General features: G+C 37.6%; 1 protein-coding gene across 1 annotated transcript in view; it reads right to left on the bottom strand.

Moving 5' to 3' along the window:
* The window catches only part of RSPO3 (R-spondin 3), an 89834-nt gene that overhangs the window by 35017 nt on the left and 38391 nt on the right, over positions 1–16426 (bottom strand). The window contains exon 4 of the mRNA XM_059399148.1: positions 13067–13264. Within this exon, the coding sequence (XP_059255131.1) occupies positions 13067–13264 (198 nt within the window). The remainder of the gene's footprint in view (positions 1–13066; positions 13265–16426) is intronic.

Below are 16426 nucleotides of genomic sequence, written 5' to 3'. Positions count from 1 at the left end.
TAAATCTTATCCTCTTCAAAAATAAGAAAAGCAAGCTTCTCCAGCAGAAACAACAAATAAACAAAACAACCATTTACAAGGCATTATGGCAGTCTGGGCTCACAGAGGCTGGAGTTATGACCGGGTGGTATATACACAGTATAAACACAAGAGTTCAGTAATTGGGTTTGAGTTAATTATAAAGTTCCAGTGACCTGGTCCATAATCAAGCAAAAGGTCATTACCCATACTGGTACATTTCACACAGAACACTCAGCAACTAGAAATGGAAATGGACACGTCTTTACTTAAGCTTGCATAAATCAATCCCAGGAACTACTTATACAAGTTGTGGGTTCATTTTCTATTCATTTCAGAGCCACTTTACTCACATAAAACTGGAGAAATGGTTTCCAGAAAACCAGAGAAATCAGGAAAAAAATTAGTTAAATTAAAATATTATTAGCATTATGCTGATCATGCTTCTCTAGTCTAAAATAGAGGAAGGAAACAAAAACAAAGGGAGAACTTACTCTTCTTCACTTAAATCCCCCCCCCCCCCATGAATAATATTGGATAGGGATTACCCTATACAAGAGTATAAACTCAATTTTTAAAATTTTGAATTTTTTTTTTGGAAGGAGGTAATTTATTTATTTATTTTTTTTAAGATTTTATTATTTTTTTTATTTGTCAGAGAGAGAGACGGAGAGAGAGCGAGCATAGGCAGACAGAGTGGTAGGCAGAGACAGCGAGAGAAGCAGGCTCCCTGCCGAGCAAGGAGCCCCATGTGGGACTCGATCCCAGGTCGCTGGGATCATGACCTGAGCCGAAGGCAGCTGCTTAACCAACTGAGCCACCCAGGTGCCCCGGAAGGAGGTAATTTTTATCTGTTGTTTTGTCAGCCTAGCATCCGTATTTCTAGGTAGAACCATCACTCAAAATGGCCCACATGTCCCTTGATTTCAAGGATGGTCATGCAGCTCAGGCAGACCAATCACAGGACTCCAGTTCCTTTGCCAGTGATTGGTTCACAAGGATGGGCTATGTGACCCAAGCAGGGTCTACCTGAGTCCCTTAATGAGAATGCATGAATGAACACCAAGAGGGAGAACACATTATGCTTTTGGACTAAGAGCAAAATGAGTGGATATAGAATTAGGACTGCCCAGAGCCAGCTTTCCCCCTGAGTGGAGAGAAGTGTTGCCAATAAGCAGAGGGAAACAGAAGCAGCAAGAGTTGAAATGATGAGAAAGACCCAAAAGATATTGTTTGAGCACTTAGAGCAAACTGTGCCTAAAGCCAATAGTTTTTCTTTTTGCTTAATTTGAAATCTGTCATTTTTAACTAAAATGTCCTGATGAATACAGATGGGATAACAGTGAATTTTGTGAAAAAGGATTTATCAATGGGGGATATAATACTGATACATTGTTTTTCTGTTAGAGAAATAATTCCTATATTAGCAAATAATGTTTTTGAAGAAACTGAAAGAAAAAACATAGAAAACCGTTTTCAATGTAGGATGTGAGAAATGGGGTACTTTACACAAAAAGCAAAAGACACTGAAGATTAAATGGCAAGAGAGATATACACGGAAGGGAGCAGAAACATAGAGGATTAAGATGTTTCGATGACTCTGCCATTTACAGCCATTTTGTACATGTTAATAGTAACAGCCCACTGGTGCCAGGCACTGTGCTAGAAGCTTCAGGCTTGGATTTGTTCAGCATTAAAAATTAAACCTCGTCCTATTTGGGGTCTGATTTGACAGCAAAAATCAAACTATTTGAGGGGTGCATTTCCATTCATGATGCTAAACGTGATATGGTTCTAAGGTAAACAAGTTTGAGAATGTTTCTGTTTCAGTGATGTCACAGAATTTAATTGTAATCTGGTCGTTATTTGCCTGATTGCACCCCTTAGGAGGCCTCAGTCCTTTCTGCAAGGCTACAACAATCTACAAAGTTATTCTGTAATGCTTCCATAAAGAAGTTGCTGGAGTAGATAAAAAAAAAAGGACAAGATAATGATCTACAGAAAGAATCATTCTTTTGTGCCTTCAAATGTCGGATGTCTTCTCTGCCAAAGAGGTTTCAGCAACAACAGCAGTTTCAAGGAGTGTCTGTATTAGGGAGGTGGGAAGGAGAACAGAAGCATGAAAGGAGAAGTGTCTTTTTGCTGGAAAAATGTTTACTTTGTAATTAGCAAAGGACAAGAAAGCTCTTTTGGAAACTATCCTGGCGGTGGGGGGGGTATCCAGAATTTAAATTTATGCTGATGCTCTCCGAGTTCTCTCTCTAGGGAACCCTCCATAACTGGCAGGGATCTCCTTTGGCTAGAACAGGCTGCAAAGGAAGCCAAGGTCTTGGGGTCATTTCTCCAAAGGGCCCGTTAACTCAGCTCTGTTCCATAGCCACAAGTTGTACCTTTAACCCCACTAAGCCATCTTACAAACACATATTAGCACATCAGTATGGTGGTCACGGAAGAAAGACATATATTTGCCTTGAGACCACACCAAAAGTAGACAGAGGTATTTCATTTTTGCCAGCATAAACAAATGTCTTTGTGACTGTTTCAGTGAAGTCCAATTAAGACTGCAGCTACTGATGGGGCAAAGCGCGAAGATGAAAACACAACTCAGTTAAATGCTACAAGTGGGCTGATCATTGGCCGTAACTACCTTGTGAAATGACATATTATGATGCCAGCAGCTAGGATAAGAGATCCGTGATGGGAGGGGCTTTTGCCTTTCTTGCTTGCTGCTATATCCTCAGCCTAGCACATACTTGGCGCTTTAGTCAATGATCTGTTGAGTGTATGAAGGTACTTTGGCCTGGACTTTCATTTATTCTTCCTATTCTTCCCATTACAAATTGGAAAGTACAATAGAAATATTGTAGATGCAGACACCACTGAGTGTGTTTTTATAAGGGAAGAGACAGTACCTTAGATAGTAAAAAATAAAAATAAAAATAAAAATTGGGTGTATGAACAATCACAGTCCCCTAACTGCAAACAAAAGAAAAACCTTGTGGTAAATGGCAAAAATGGTTGATGCTCTCCAAACACTCCTGTGTATGCACACCACCTTGCCAAGTAATTCTGCGGCTTCTCCCACCAAAAGGTGAAATCTGTTTCTCCAACTCTTGAATTGGGGATGGCCTCATGACTTGCATAGGTTAAAAGAATGTAGAATCAATGAAACAAGATGGATTTGGGAGGGAGACAAACCATAAGTGACTCTTAATCTCACAAAACAAACTGAGGGTTGCTGGGGGGAGGGGGGTTGGGAGAAGGGGGTGGGATTATGGACATTGGGGAGGGTGTGTGCTTTGGTGAGTGCTGTGAAGTGTGTAAACCTGGTGATTCACAGACCTGTACCCCTGGGGATAAAAATCTATGTTTATAAAAAATAAAAAATAAAAAAAAAGAAAAAAAAAAGAAAAAAAAAAGAATGTAGTGAAAGTGGAACTGTGCCACTTCCGAGCCTAGCTTCAAAAGCAATTCCTTCTATTCTCCCTCTTGGAACCCTGTTGACCTCCTAGCCACCTTACTGATGATAGAGACCTAGCACAAGTTCCTTAGTTCCCTGACCAGCCATGAGCTGCACAGTGGATCTCAGCCTCAATTGCCCACTCACATTTATTTTTAAAGAAGACAGTTGTTGTTTTAAGCTTCTATGTTTTGGGGTTAATTTGTTATGTAGCAAAAGCTAACTGAAACAACTTCATCCTTGTGCACAGGATCTGAACAATGGCAAGACTATTGCTTGCTTAGGGACTGAGGAGCGCTTTGAATAGCACAGTTACTACTCAATTCAATAAACTGACCAGTACGTGTTATGTTACACGTACCAATGGGTTAAAAAGCATTTGTTATTTATAAACATCTCAAAAAATACAGACATTTGCAAGGGTAACTTATTACAAAGACTTCTTTAGAACAGTGATCGCTGAGGTACACACCAACACAGCAGAGAAGCCTAAAAATGATGCCATCACCATAGCAAGGAAGGGACTACACAGATAATGCTAACACTTAACTATTTCCCCCATAAATATGTCCACATGAATTTGACCCCCATGAATAATGTCTCAAACATCTTAGACAGCCTGCAAAAATGGAGTGATATGAACTTGGCATTATAAGGAGTTCATAACTCCTGGTTGAATAAAAATGGTACAGTGCCTAGGATTGCAAGGCATGAACTAAAAGGCTTCTCATTTTCTGCATAGATTTTCCTTTAACACTGAGAAGTTTAAGAACATACGATGGGATTACGAAATGTGTTAGAGGCATGAAACCTAGTAACTGTCATTTCATTTTTTTTTCAACCTCTAGCTAGGTGCTGGCTGTGATCTTTCTGCTGCATTACTTACCGAAGGGAGTAAACTGTGCATACAGGGGATCGTGGCATGGTCTTCAAACCATGTACCTGGGCAGCAGAGGATCCTCACAAAGGTCCTGCCATTGTAATGTCAATGTCAGAAGCAACAGTGAAAAAGGTTGCGGCCTGTAACAGCAGCTGTAACTGTCTTTTATCTGGATGGATAACCAATTCGGACACTTATCCACTGAGTTTTCAAACTGATTTGATGCTTCAAGGGTTTAATGGGAGTTGGTGGGAAAGAAGTAATAGAGCTAAGGAGAAGAAAACATGATCAAATAAATTAAGGGAAGAGGCCATGAATGACCATGACTGAAAGATCTGAAGATGAACTGTGCATTTATGGGAGTCTTGAGAGATGAACACCAGTGCTGACAGCCTCCAAAAACAGTAGTACACCTGTACTATTTTTAAAAGCCTAATCTTTGAATTAGGTTGAGGTGTATACAGACTGTAATCTTTCAGTCAGTAACAATGACATTCTAGGTCTGGTTCTTTAGAGAGATAAAATTTTGAAGTATTAGGTTGAATCATATGAAACTGCTAATATTTGGCCACATTTATGACCTAGAAAAGTGGCAGTTTCATATAGTTCAACCTGATAGATAGGAGAGGGCTTAAAGCAAGAGACAGCTATAGCGACATATTTAGTTTAAGTGAGAAGATGGGAAAACCATGGTTAAACAACTGCCAGGCTTCTCCATTGAGGACATTAAATGAAAAATTTGCCTTAGCTTTTAAGAGGAGGTATATACATTTATACTAATAAACATCTCTCTGAGAGTGAAGGATGTTATTTGCTGCAATGGACTACTTTTCTTGGAAGTTTTAAATATACCCTAAAATTTCTGTGCTGCAATATTTTAAATTAAGCAATATTAATTTTTGATAAAGTTGATTATTCCCTTTATATTGGGGAGGAAAATTTCCCCCTCTGTTCCACCATCTGGTCCTTACCAAGGATTCATACCTTTTGAGTGTTTTCATTGGTGGCAACTGGTCCGCCCCAGAATTTGAACAAACAACCCATTTCAGTAGGGGCTGGGTAGGTCCCAAGAAGGGGTAACAGAGAGATACTGTTGAGTTCTGCTTGCACTATTAGCAGATAGTTTTTGTTGTCTGCAGCTGCCCTGTGCAAGGTCGTGTATTCAGCAGCACCCCTCCCCTACCTAGATGCTTATAGTATTTCCCTCCCTCACGTTGTGATATTCAGAAATGTCCCCTGGGGAACAAAATCACACCTAGTGGAGAACAATCATCTCTAATGCCATTATTATTTCTGCTCTGTATTTTCTCAAATTTTCTCTGACCTATCTCAAGGGGCTAGTCTATTAATTGGGTGCAGGGAAGGAGCAGAAAGCTCACATCCTCCAGGGCTCACACAGGATGAGCGTCTGCAGGCCAGCTGGTCTTCCTCCACGAAGTGAAGGTGTGGAGAGGACATCTAGCCAACTGGCATAGGACAAATTTGAGCTAATGAATCCATCTCTCTGGATTCTGATGAGCTGTTCTGGGAATCTTTGCTAAATGCCTTGTTTTGAATTTGAATGAATATCTAATATAAATCCTTCCTGTAGAAAACGGGATGATCCTTTACTGGAATAGTTGTCATAAAGATTTTAAGAAGTGAACTAAAGGAGAAACAAGCCTAGGAACAAAGAAGACTCATCATTTTTTAGTTGCTTGATTTTTTAAAAAACCGATAATGCTGTTAATTTTAAATAGAGAGCTATTTCTCAAATACCGGTATTTGAGAAAATAATTAATAGTGATTATTAATTAACATATAATTCTTTACCTTATGTGAAACCAAGATAAATTTTACAACTTTGCTTTTAATTTGGGGAAAGCACATAATGTGACCTATAATATATTCCAATAGTGCAGTAATTTCCACATTTATCTCTTCCCTAGAAATATTTCTGGACATTTTATTTACAAGGAAACTTCACTTTATTGCACTTTTCTTAATTGTCTTCACAGATACTCTTTTTTTTTTTGTTTTTTAAAAATTGAAGGTTTGTGCTAACCCCGCATCCAGCAAGTCTACTGGCACCATTTTCCCAAAAACATTTACTCACTTTGTGCCTCTGTATCCTATTTATCCCTGTGATATTTCAAATTTTTTTCATTATTGTTGTGTTTTTTTATGGTGATTTGTGGTGAGTGACCTTTGAGGTTATTATCGTAATTGTTTTGGGGCACCCACACAAGATGGTAAACTTGATGGATAAATGTGTGTATTCTCACTGCTCCACTGACTGGTTGTTCCCCCCTCTTTCTCTCTCTTCTTGGGCCTCCTTATACCCTGAGATACCACAGTATTGAAATCGGGCCAATTAATAGCCCTACAATGGCCTCTAAGCATTCAGGTGAAAGGAAGAGTCACACATCTCTCACTTTAAATCAAAACCCAGATATGATTAAGCTGAGTGAGGAAAGCATTTTGAAAGCCAGGCTTCCCGTGCCAGGTAGCCAAGTTGGGAATGCAAAGGAAAAGTTCTTGAAGGACACTCAAAGTACTACTCCACTGAACAAATGAATAATAAGAGAGCATAACAGTCTTATTGCCAATACAAAGTTTTATTGGTCTGGACAGAAAGCCCAAATCCGCCAGAACATTCCTTTAAGCCAAAGCCTAATGTAGAGTGAGACCCTAACTTGACTCAGTTCTGTGAAGGTGAGAGAGGTGGGGAAGCTGCCCAGGAAGAGTTTGAAGCTAGCAGAGGTTGGTTCAGAGGTTTAGGGAAAGCTGCCGTCTAAAGGGCAAGATGAAGCAGCAAGTGCGGACGCAGAAGCTGCAGCAAGTTCTCCAGAAGGTCTAGCGAAGATCATCAAGGAAGGTGACCACACAGAAAACAGACTTGCAATGCAGACCAAACAGCCTTACACTGGAGGATGATGGCACAGGGCTTTCAGAGCTAGAGATGAGAAATGAAACCTGAAAATGTGACTGAATTGCTGCAATCTCATGATCGGACTTGAACAGACGAGTTGCTTCTAACGGATGATCCAAGAAAGTGGTGTTTTGAGATGGAATCTACTTCTGGTGAAGGTGTCTGAAGACTGTTGATATGACAGCAAAGGATTTAGGTTAGTTTATAAACGTAGTTGATAAAACAGCAGCAGAGTTTGAGAGGACTGACTCCAGCGTTGAAGGAATTCTAATGTGGGTAGACTGCTATCAAAGACATTGCAAACTACAGAGAAATCATTTGTGGAAGGAAGAACTGATCAATGTGGCAAACTTCATTTGTGTCTTAGTTTAAGAAATTGCCACAACTGTCCCAGCCTTCAGCAACTACTGCCCTACTCAGTCAGCAGCCCATCAACATCGAGGCAAGACCCTCCACCAGCAAAGACAAGAACTAAGCTCATGATGATGGCCAGCATTTTTTAGCAATGAAGTATTTTAAAATTAAGGTATGTACATTTTTTTTCAGACATAATGCTATTGCACACTTCGTAGTCTACAGTATAGTGTAAACATAACTTTCATATGTCCTGGGAAACAAAAAAAATTAATTTGACTCATTTTTATTGCAATATTTGCTGTGTTATGGAGGTCTGGAACAAAACCCTCAGTATCTCTGAGGTATACCTGCATTTATATTCTAATGGATCCTTTTCTCTTTCTGCTTGGAGGGATGCTATTTCTTCTTGAATCAAGGAAGTAAACCCTGCCCCATTTCTTCCATGACTCTGCTCTGCTTTCTCCTCTCTATCCCAAGATCATGCACTACATGTAATCAATTAGTATGTTCTTCACGCAGTTAGCTAAAGAACATCATTTCTTTCATTCTTTGTGAATTTCCTCAAAACCCAATAGCCACAAGAAATTCTCTCCAGTTAAAGAAATGTACAAATGAATGAGAAACATATTCAGTGGTTCTCCTTCCTCTGACCCCCTGTACCTCTACACATATAGTATCAACCTTTTTGCATCAAATACAGGCACATATGTATTCCCTTGTCCTGTTTCACACCCCTTTTATAAGATAGTGATGTCCAGTATATCAAAAGAGTCAATAAATATAAGTTGAAAACTGTTGAACATGCATTTTTCTCCTTGTTTTCTTCCATTTCAATATTCTGTTTTAATGCCCATGTGAGACTACTCCATATGTTAGCCTTTATACTCTCTTAAAATATATGTTATATGTTGGACATCTCAGATATATAGTTTTACTAAGATAGGCTCAAGTTAGAAAATACTGCAATAGTACTAATTTCTTATTAAAACTGGTAATTGAGGGAGCAATTAAGACTGATTAAAAGGTAAGGGAAAAATTCTAAAATATGCAAACAAATAGTACATCAAATAAAAAATGTAGGGGCTACAAAAATTACATTTATAACCTCATATTCATTTACTCTATTCTAAACATGAGAAGGATGTTAGTAAAAAGAAGTGCATGTTTGTAAGATTTTGCAACCAATTTTTTCAACATATTTATTAAAATACATCTCACGACTTGAAGAACTCATTCTGTTACTAAAAACTACTTCCATCAATTCAGCTTCTTTGTGTACATTTTGGAAAGTCCTTTCTGGATCTTATCATTCTTCCCTGGAGACCTTGCCTTTGGCAATTACAATGTAGCAGAAAAAAAAAATCCTGAACACATGTGCCATACCTTTTCCAAATATGAGTTATCTACCTCTGTCTTTCGTGAGCTTCTTAGACAGAGATGATATACTTAAGTTTAAATTCAAGATTTTCAGGCTAACTTTTATTTTAAGAACCTAATCTTTTAGCTTATTCTTCTAGAAATGCTGAAACCATGAGCCTGAAGGATCTTATTTTATAAGTCTATAAGCATTTAGGAACCACTTGTATAACAGCTATTCCAGCAGTAGGAGAAATCAAGCTTTTATCACTTTATTGTATTTATCATGATATATCTCCATGAATATTTATGATACATATCTCACAATCTAAATGGGAAGACTCCAGGAGGCATTATTATTTTGATATGATGTTTGATATAGTGGCCTGTCCAGAGTTCATTATTATTTTTCTCTTTGGTTTCTTTGTGTTCAGATAGCATGTATGGTAAGTTATCATCAAGAGAAGTTAAGAAAAATATTAAGTTAGGGAAGTAAGAAATGAAGGGAGAAGTGGTTTCCTTCCTATGTTAAATTTCTGGGCCACTTGAAAAAAACTTTTTGAGACATATACAAAGATGAATAAAGATTAAACAAAAGTGGAACTAAATCTGGAATTATAAATGTGATCTACCTAAATTTTTCCAGTTGGATGAAGTTCTTTTAGTAAATGTAAATGTCACTATATCCTACTCAGAGAAGAGGAAAAAACACCAGAAGAAACTTTTAAGCCAAGTGTATGTCACAGGTTATTATTTTAAACTTCTTGTGCCATTATTTATCTTATCTATAGCTAGTTTTAAAAACTGACATTTTCAATGTTAATATTTAAGTCAAGTCCTAGCAAAATATACTAGAAGACCACATTCGCAAATGAAATACTAGTATCATAATTTAATTTTTCTATTGGATAAGGTTTTCTTCACTTATATTTTAAAAGTTAAGTATGCTGAATACTGATTAGTAATGTAGAATCTTTGTGAAAAATAACATGAGCAAGGACCACCTGTAAGTCATTAAGTTTCAAGAAAATGTAGCAAACATAAGTAAATATACAGCTATGGGAGTTTACCAACAAGCCGAGTGATGAAATATTTGATTTCCAAATCCAACTTTTAAGATTTAAGATGTTTTAAATTAATTGGTAACAAATGCCAGAAAGACCTTTTTCACTAGCCAATTTTCATTTCTTAAACCTAATTTTAATGAAAACCTCTTACAAATTTACGAAAGCTTGAAGTTCCCTTTAAAATCATCCATGTCTTCAAAAATTTTATCACATTAACTACTTGATTACTAATAGCAACAGCAGGCTGATACATTCTGATAATGGCCAATTCTTCTGGTATAGTGAAAGACATTTTGCAAAGTACCAGTGATCCACAGTGTTTCTTAAATGATCAATGTTCATGTTTGCATACTCTCCTCTCTATTCCCACTAAATTTTGTTCAAGTATCTATAATCTTCCTTTCCTATATGATATTATGATTATCTATATAAATATCTCAACCTTCTACTGGATCCTAATTATACCTTCAGGATAGGGGTAGTACCCTATTCAGTTGTGAATCTCCAAGACTTAGCACTGTGTGTGGCCACAAAGTAAAAATTCAATAAAACAATGCTGAATGAAAGAATGAATTAAATAAAGCATAGGAAGTTCAACTACAGAGGCACCCAAACTCCTTTCAAGCTGCAATTCATTGAGAGGATCATTAATTGGCTCAACAGAGCTGCCAATAGGTACACAAAGCTATATAACTTTCTTTGTAGGCAGTGGGATAGAGGACATTAGTGAGAAAGATGGAAAATTATATTTTAAAGGACAACAATTGCAGGTCTCCTAAATGGAAACTTAATTACTCTAAAACACCATATTAAATGGTATATTTCTTGGCAATCATAAGACTTCAGAACAAGCTCTAACACAGAGTTATTATTTTTTAATATTTTATTTATTTATTTGAGACAGAGAGCACAAGCAGGGGGAGCGGAGGAGGAGGAGGCTTCCTGCTGAGCAGGGAACTCAACATGGGGCTCCATCCCAGGACCCCAGGATTATGACCTAAGCCGAAGGCAGATGCTGAACCAACTGAGCTACCTAGGTGCCCCTCTAACAGAGTTATTTATTATTGATCTAATAGGTTCTATAATCTGGTTTATAAAGTTAGTGTAAAAGTAAAATAATCTTGGGATCAAATGTCATTAATGCTTGAATTATATGTATAAAATATAGCCTTATTGGTTTACTTCAAATGTGAAATTGCATTAGAAACATGTATTAGGGAGCCTGGGTGGCTGAGTCAGGTAAGTAAGTGTCTGACTCTTGGCTCCAGCTCAGGTCATGATCTTGTGGTCATAGGATCAAGCTCTGCACTGGGCTCTGTGCTCAGCACAGTGTCTGCTTCAGATTCTCTCTCCCTCTCCCTCCCACTCTCTCTCTCTCTCTCTCAAATAAATAAAAAACATCTTTAAAAAAATACTGTAGAAACACATATCCATTTAAATATTTTTAAAAATGCTATGTAACCTTTAAAATAGCTTTAGCTACAAAAGCTTACAACCTAATTGTACTACTTTGATTTGTAGTCAGTGAAAAAAAAAAATAAGTTTACGGCTGGCGTTGCTTCACTATGATCTTGTACCACATAGTATGCAATCTCATGTTTATGAGGCTTCTCAAAAGTTTTTTAGGTACTGGAAAGGATAAGAAAGATAATGACCCAAAAGACAAACATAGGCCTAAAATAAAAAATGCATCATTTTCCCATCAAGATCAAATTAACACACATCTATAGCAGTTTATAGTTTTGATATCAGACTCTATTTTTAAAAACTGCACATCTATAGTAAATGGACTTGGTTCTTTAATTTCCCTTTCTATATTTTCATTGCTAGTGTATAAGAAAGCAACTGATTTCTGTGCACTCATTTTGTATCCTGTCACATTACTGAATGGCTGTAGGAGTTCTAATAGTTTGGGGGTGGAGTCTTTTGGGTTTTCCATATAAAGTATCATGTCGTCTGTGAAGAGAGACAGTCTGACTTCCTCTTTGCCTATCTGGATACCTTTTATTTCTTTTTGTTGTCTGATTGCTGTTGCTAGGACTGCTAGTACTATGTTGAGCAAGAGTGGTGAGAATGGACATCCTTGTCGTGTTCCTGATCTCAATGGGAAGGCTGTCAAGTTTTTCCCTATTGAGAATATTTGCTGTGTGTTTTTCATAGATAGATTTTATGGAGTTGAGGAATGCTCCCTCTATCCTTATACTTTGAGTTTTAATCAGGAACGGATGCTGTATTTTGTCAAATACTTTTTCTGCATCAATTGACAGACCATGTGGTTCTTCTCTCTTCTTTTATTGATTTGTTCTATCACATTGATTGACTTGCAAATGTTGTACCACTCTTGCATCCCAGGGATAAATCCCACCTGGTAACGGTGGATAATCTTTTTAATGTACTGTTGGATCCTATTAGCTAGGATGTTGTAAAGAATCTTGGCATCCGTATTTATCAGGGATATTGGTCTGAAATTCTCTTTTTTGTTGGGGTCTTTGCCTGGTTTGGGGATCAAGGTTTTGTATCAACATGGATGGGACTGGAGGAGATTATGCTGAGTGAAATAAGTCAAGCAGAGAAAGTCAATTATCATATGGTTTCACTTGCGGAGCATCATAAATAACATGGAGGACATTAGGAGAAAAAAAGGAAAAGTGAATTGGGGTAAATCGGAGGGGGAGATGAAAGATGAGAGACTGTGGATTCTGAGAAACGAATTGAAGGTTATGGTTGAGCCTGGTGGTTGGTATTAAGGAGGGCACTTATCGCATGGAGCACTGGGCGTGGTGCATAAACAATGAATCTTGGAACACGAAAAAAAATAAAATAAAATTAAGATGTTAAAAAAAAAAACCCTGCACATCTATATTCTGTGATTTACAGCCAACATACAGTTTGGTTGGTGTACCTTTTAGGATTTTAGATACCAACAATAGTATTAAATGTTTCCTAAGAAATAAGTGAAATAAATTGTATCAAATTGTGAGAATTCAAATAAGCACATTTTGCTCGTATGATTGTACCTCGTTCTCCCTTCTGACACTTCTTTCTTTGCACTGTACATTTTCTTGTCTCACTGGTGGGGGGACACAGGTTACCCTTTGCTGATGGATGCTGTGTTATTTCTCGGACCCGTGTTTCAGTCCCTCTTTTGAAACCACACGTTTTTCCTTTCTTCATGCATGGACTCCAAGGACTCCATTCACTGGCCTCACAGTGCACTGAAACAGAACAGCAGAAGCAGGCTGAGCGGGCTCACAGATATTTTCACAAATTTTAAGAAACAAAAATATTTGCTTCTATCAATACTTGTTCAAATTCTGAGAAATCCTGTAGAACAAACTTGGGCAAGATGACTTAAAGAAAACAAAGAGAAAGGGAAAGGTAGAAATATAATACTTTCATGCTTATAAAATATCAGGTAAACTCATTCTTGCATTAGGTTTACTTTTCACTCTAGATTTATAAACCTGGGCACTAATACAATTACTCGCAATTGGCCAAGGCTTTATTGATTGATCCTGACCATAACGTGATAGACTAGTCATTATTATGTGCTACAGATCTGCTTCTCGAAATTCAGCGTGCAACAGAATCACCTGGAGGGCTCGCTGAAGCACAGACCATTGGACTCCACCCCTGGGGTTTCTTATTCAGTTGTCTGGGACCAGGTCTCAGAATTTTTATTTTTATTTTTTAAATATTTTATTTATTTATTTGTCAGACAGAGATCACAAGTAGGCAGAGAGGCAGGCAGAGAGAGAGAGAGGAAGAAGCAGGCTCCCTGTGGAGCAGAGAGCCCGATGTGGGGCTCGATTCCAGGACCCCGGGACCATGATCTGAGCCGAAGGCAGAGGCTTTAACCCACTGAGCCACCAGGCACCCCGAGAATTTTTATTTTTAACAATAGATACGGTGCCGATTTGCATGTACAAAGAACACCCTTGGAGAACTTGTGTGCTAGAGAATGGTTAAGCAAAAAAGGTGTCCATGGGATACCAAGGTGGCTCAACTGATTCTGCCTCCGGCTCAGGTCATGATCCCAGGGTCATGGGATGGAGCCCTGCGTTGGGCTCTCTGCTCGGTGGGGAGCCGGCTTCTCCTTCTCCCTCTGCTGCTCCCCCTGCTCTCTCTCTGTGCCAAATAAATAAAATCTTAAAAGAAAAAAAAAAAAGCATCCAGGTCATTGACCTGGATTCACTGTTTTCCACTTCATGTGCAGTTGAATACTTAAATATTATTTATTAACAGGAATGGTTCAGACATAGCAGCATCTATTTTAAGTGGATTCTGGGTCAATTTCAGCTGAGAAACTGCTGAATCAATGTGAAGAAATGATTTCTAAGATGAACAGATGTAATTTTTCTAAAGCTTCTTCTGTAGATTTTCCCCCCTTTTTTATATGTATTAATCTCTTTTTTTCAATCATGGCTTTCCAGAGTCTTGTAACAGATTTCTGCACTTCTAACCAAAGTAAGTATCTGCAAGATGCTATTATTCTATTTTTGTTCATACAACTTCCTAATTTACAATAACTGAAACAGCTTGCAGCAATAATTCTTTAGATGATATAAGATTCTTTCCACAAAACATGTTTCCATTAACCTTTCTTGCTGCCTACTGATTTAAAGGATCCTTATTTTAGAGCAAAATTCTTTCATGCAACCTCAAAAAATATAACCTAAATGTTTTAGAAACTTAAATTCTTTTGCCACACATCCTTTTACATGCTTTTATAGTTGCCATCAGGTATCTGAATGTAACACAAGAGTTAAATGCTAATGACTAAATTAGTGAATTTAAGTTTCTGTAACTTAAATGAACCTTACTGAGCCACTCTTAGTTTTCATGTTTAGTTCTAACATAATGATGTTAGTCAAAGAACAGAGTAACAGGGGTGCCTTGGTAGCTCAGTCAATTAAGCATCTGCCTTCGGCTCAAGGCATGATCCCAAAATCCTGGGATCAAGCCCCACAGTGGGCTCCCTGTTCAGCAGGGAGTCTTCTTCTCACCCTGCTCTTACACTCTCTCTCAGTCTCTCTCAAAGAAATAAGTAAAATCTTTTTTTTTTTTTAAAGAAAAGAGCACAAAGTCACTTAATGATATTGTATCTTTTGCCAATTAAAGACATATCTCCCAACCTGGTATTAATGATACAAAAGCAGTGAATTTTTAGCACAAACAAATAAAACCATCTCTAAGAAAGCAAATGGAAAAATAAAAATTAAAGTTTGCAAGCTATCACTTCATCTAATATTCATTTATTGCCAGAACCAAGAGGACTAAATTAGAAAAAAAATTACCTGATGTGAAAATGACCAGAACATTGGTGCTTTTTCACAGTTGCAAAGGTGGTCTAGGCAAATGTGTATTTAGACTTTAGAAAAAAAGATTTTTAAAATTACAGCTAGGAGTCCTTAGTCATATGACAATTGGTTCTAAAAATGAAATTCATTCATTCTTTCTTTCTTTCTTTTTTTTTTTTTTTTTGAAGTAGGCTCCATAGCCAGCATGGAGCGCAATATGGGGCTTGAACTCAAAACCCTGAGGTCAAGCCCTCGGCTAAGATCAAGAGTTGGATGCTTAACTGACTGAGCCACATAGGTGCTCTGATAAATTAAATTTTTTAAAAAGATTTTATTTATTTATTTGACAGACAGAGATCACAAGTAGGCAGAAAGGCAGGCAGAGAGAGAGGAGGCTCAGCAGGGAGCCTGATGCAAACCTGGATCCCAGGACCTTGGGATCATGACCCGAGCCAAAGGCAGAGGCTTTAACCAACTGAGCCACCCAGATGCCCGAAAAATGAAATTCTAATGACAATCTTAGATAATTCCATTGAGGAAGAAGGAGGGAAAATACTGAAAACTTATGAGTTCAGATATTAAAAAGATCTAAAAAAAGGGGGGGGGCTAGTTATAAAGCCTTGAGAGGTAGAGAGGAAGAGAGTTTTTCCTAGAGAAATACTGTAGAATGAATCTATAATATTAGTTTCTAAAAATATTTCTGGAAAATTGGAAACTTTGGAAAACATGTAAAGATAACGAAAAGGATTGTGATTTAAGTTACACTCAGGTCATTAAATGAATGATACAGAACTGGAGCATCATTTGGTTAAGAGAAAACTAAGGAAAAAACCCAAATCACTCATTTTCTCTATTTCTTCTATTTTCTGTATTAAAAACAATATTAACAATGGAAATCTTTAACTATTCACTAATGAAGCAAGGGTCTCAAAAAAGTAATTAGCTTCCTGTCCCTCGAAGTGGCCATTTTGTTATAGTCTTAAATGCTCTAAGAGGGATTCTTGAATTGGGATAAAAGCTGAACTAGATGCTCTCACCGGTAATGACCTTATAACATCATTACTCGTTTGCTCTCAT

This window comes from Mustela nigripes, chromosome 5, assembly GCF_022355385.1.
Source record: "Mustela nigripes isolate SB6536 chromosome 5, MUSNIG.SB6536, whole genome shotgun sequence".
NCBI classification, from domain to species: Eukaryota; Metazoa; Chordata; class Mammalia; order Carnivora; family Mustelidae; genus Mustela; species Mustela nigripes.
The sequence above is the reverse complement of the archived record's forward strand: the minus strand, read 5'-3'. Positions and strand labels throughout refer to the sequence as shown.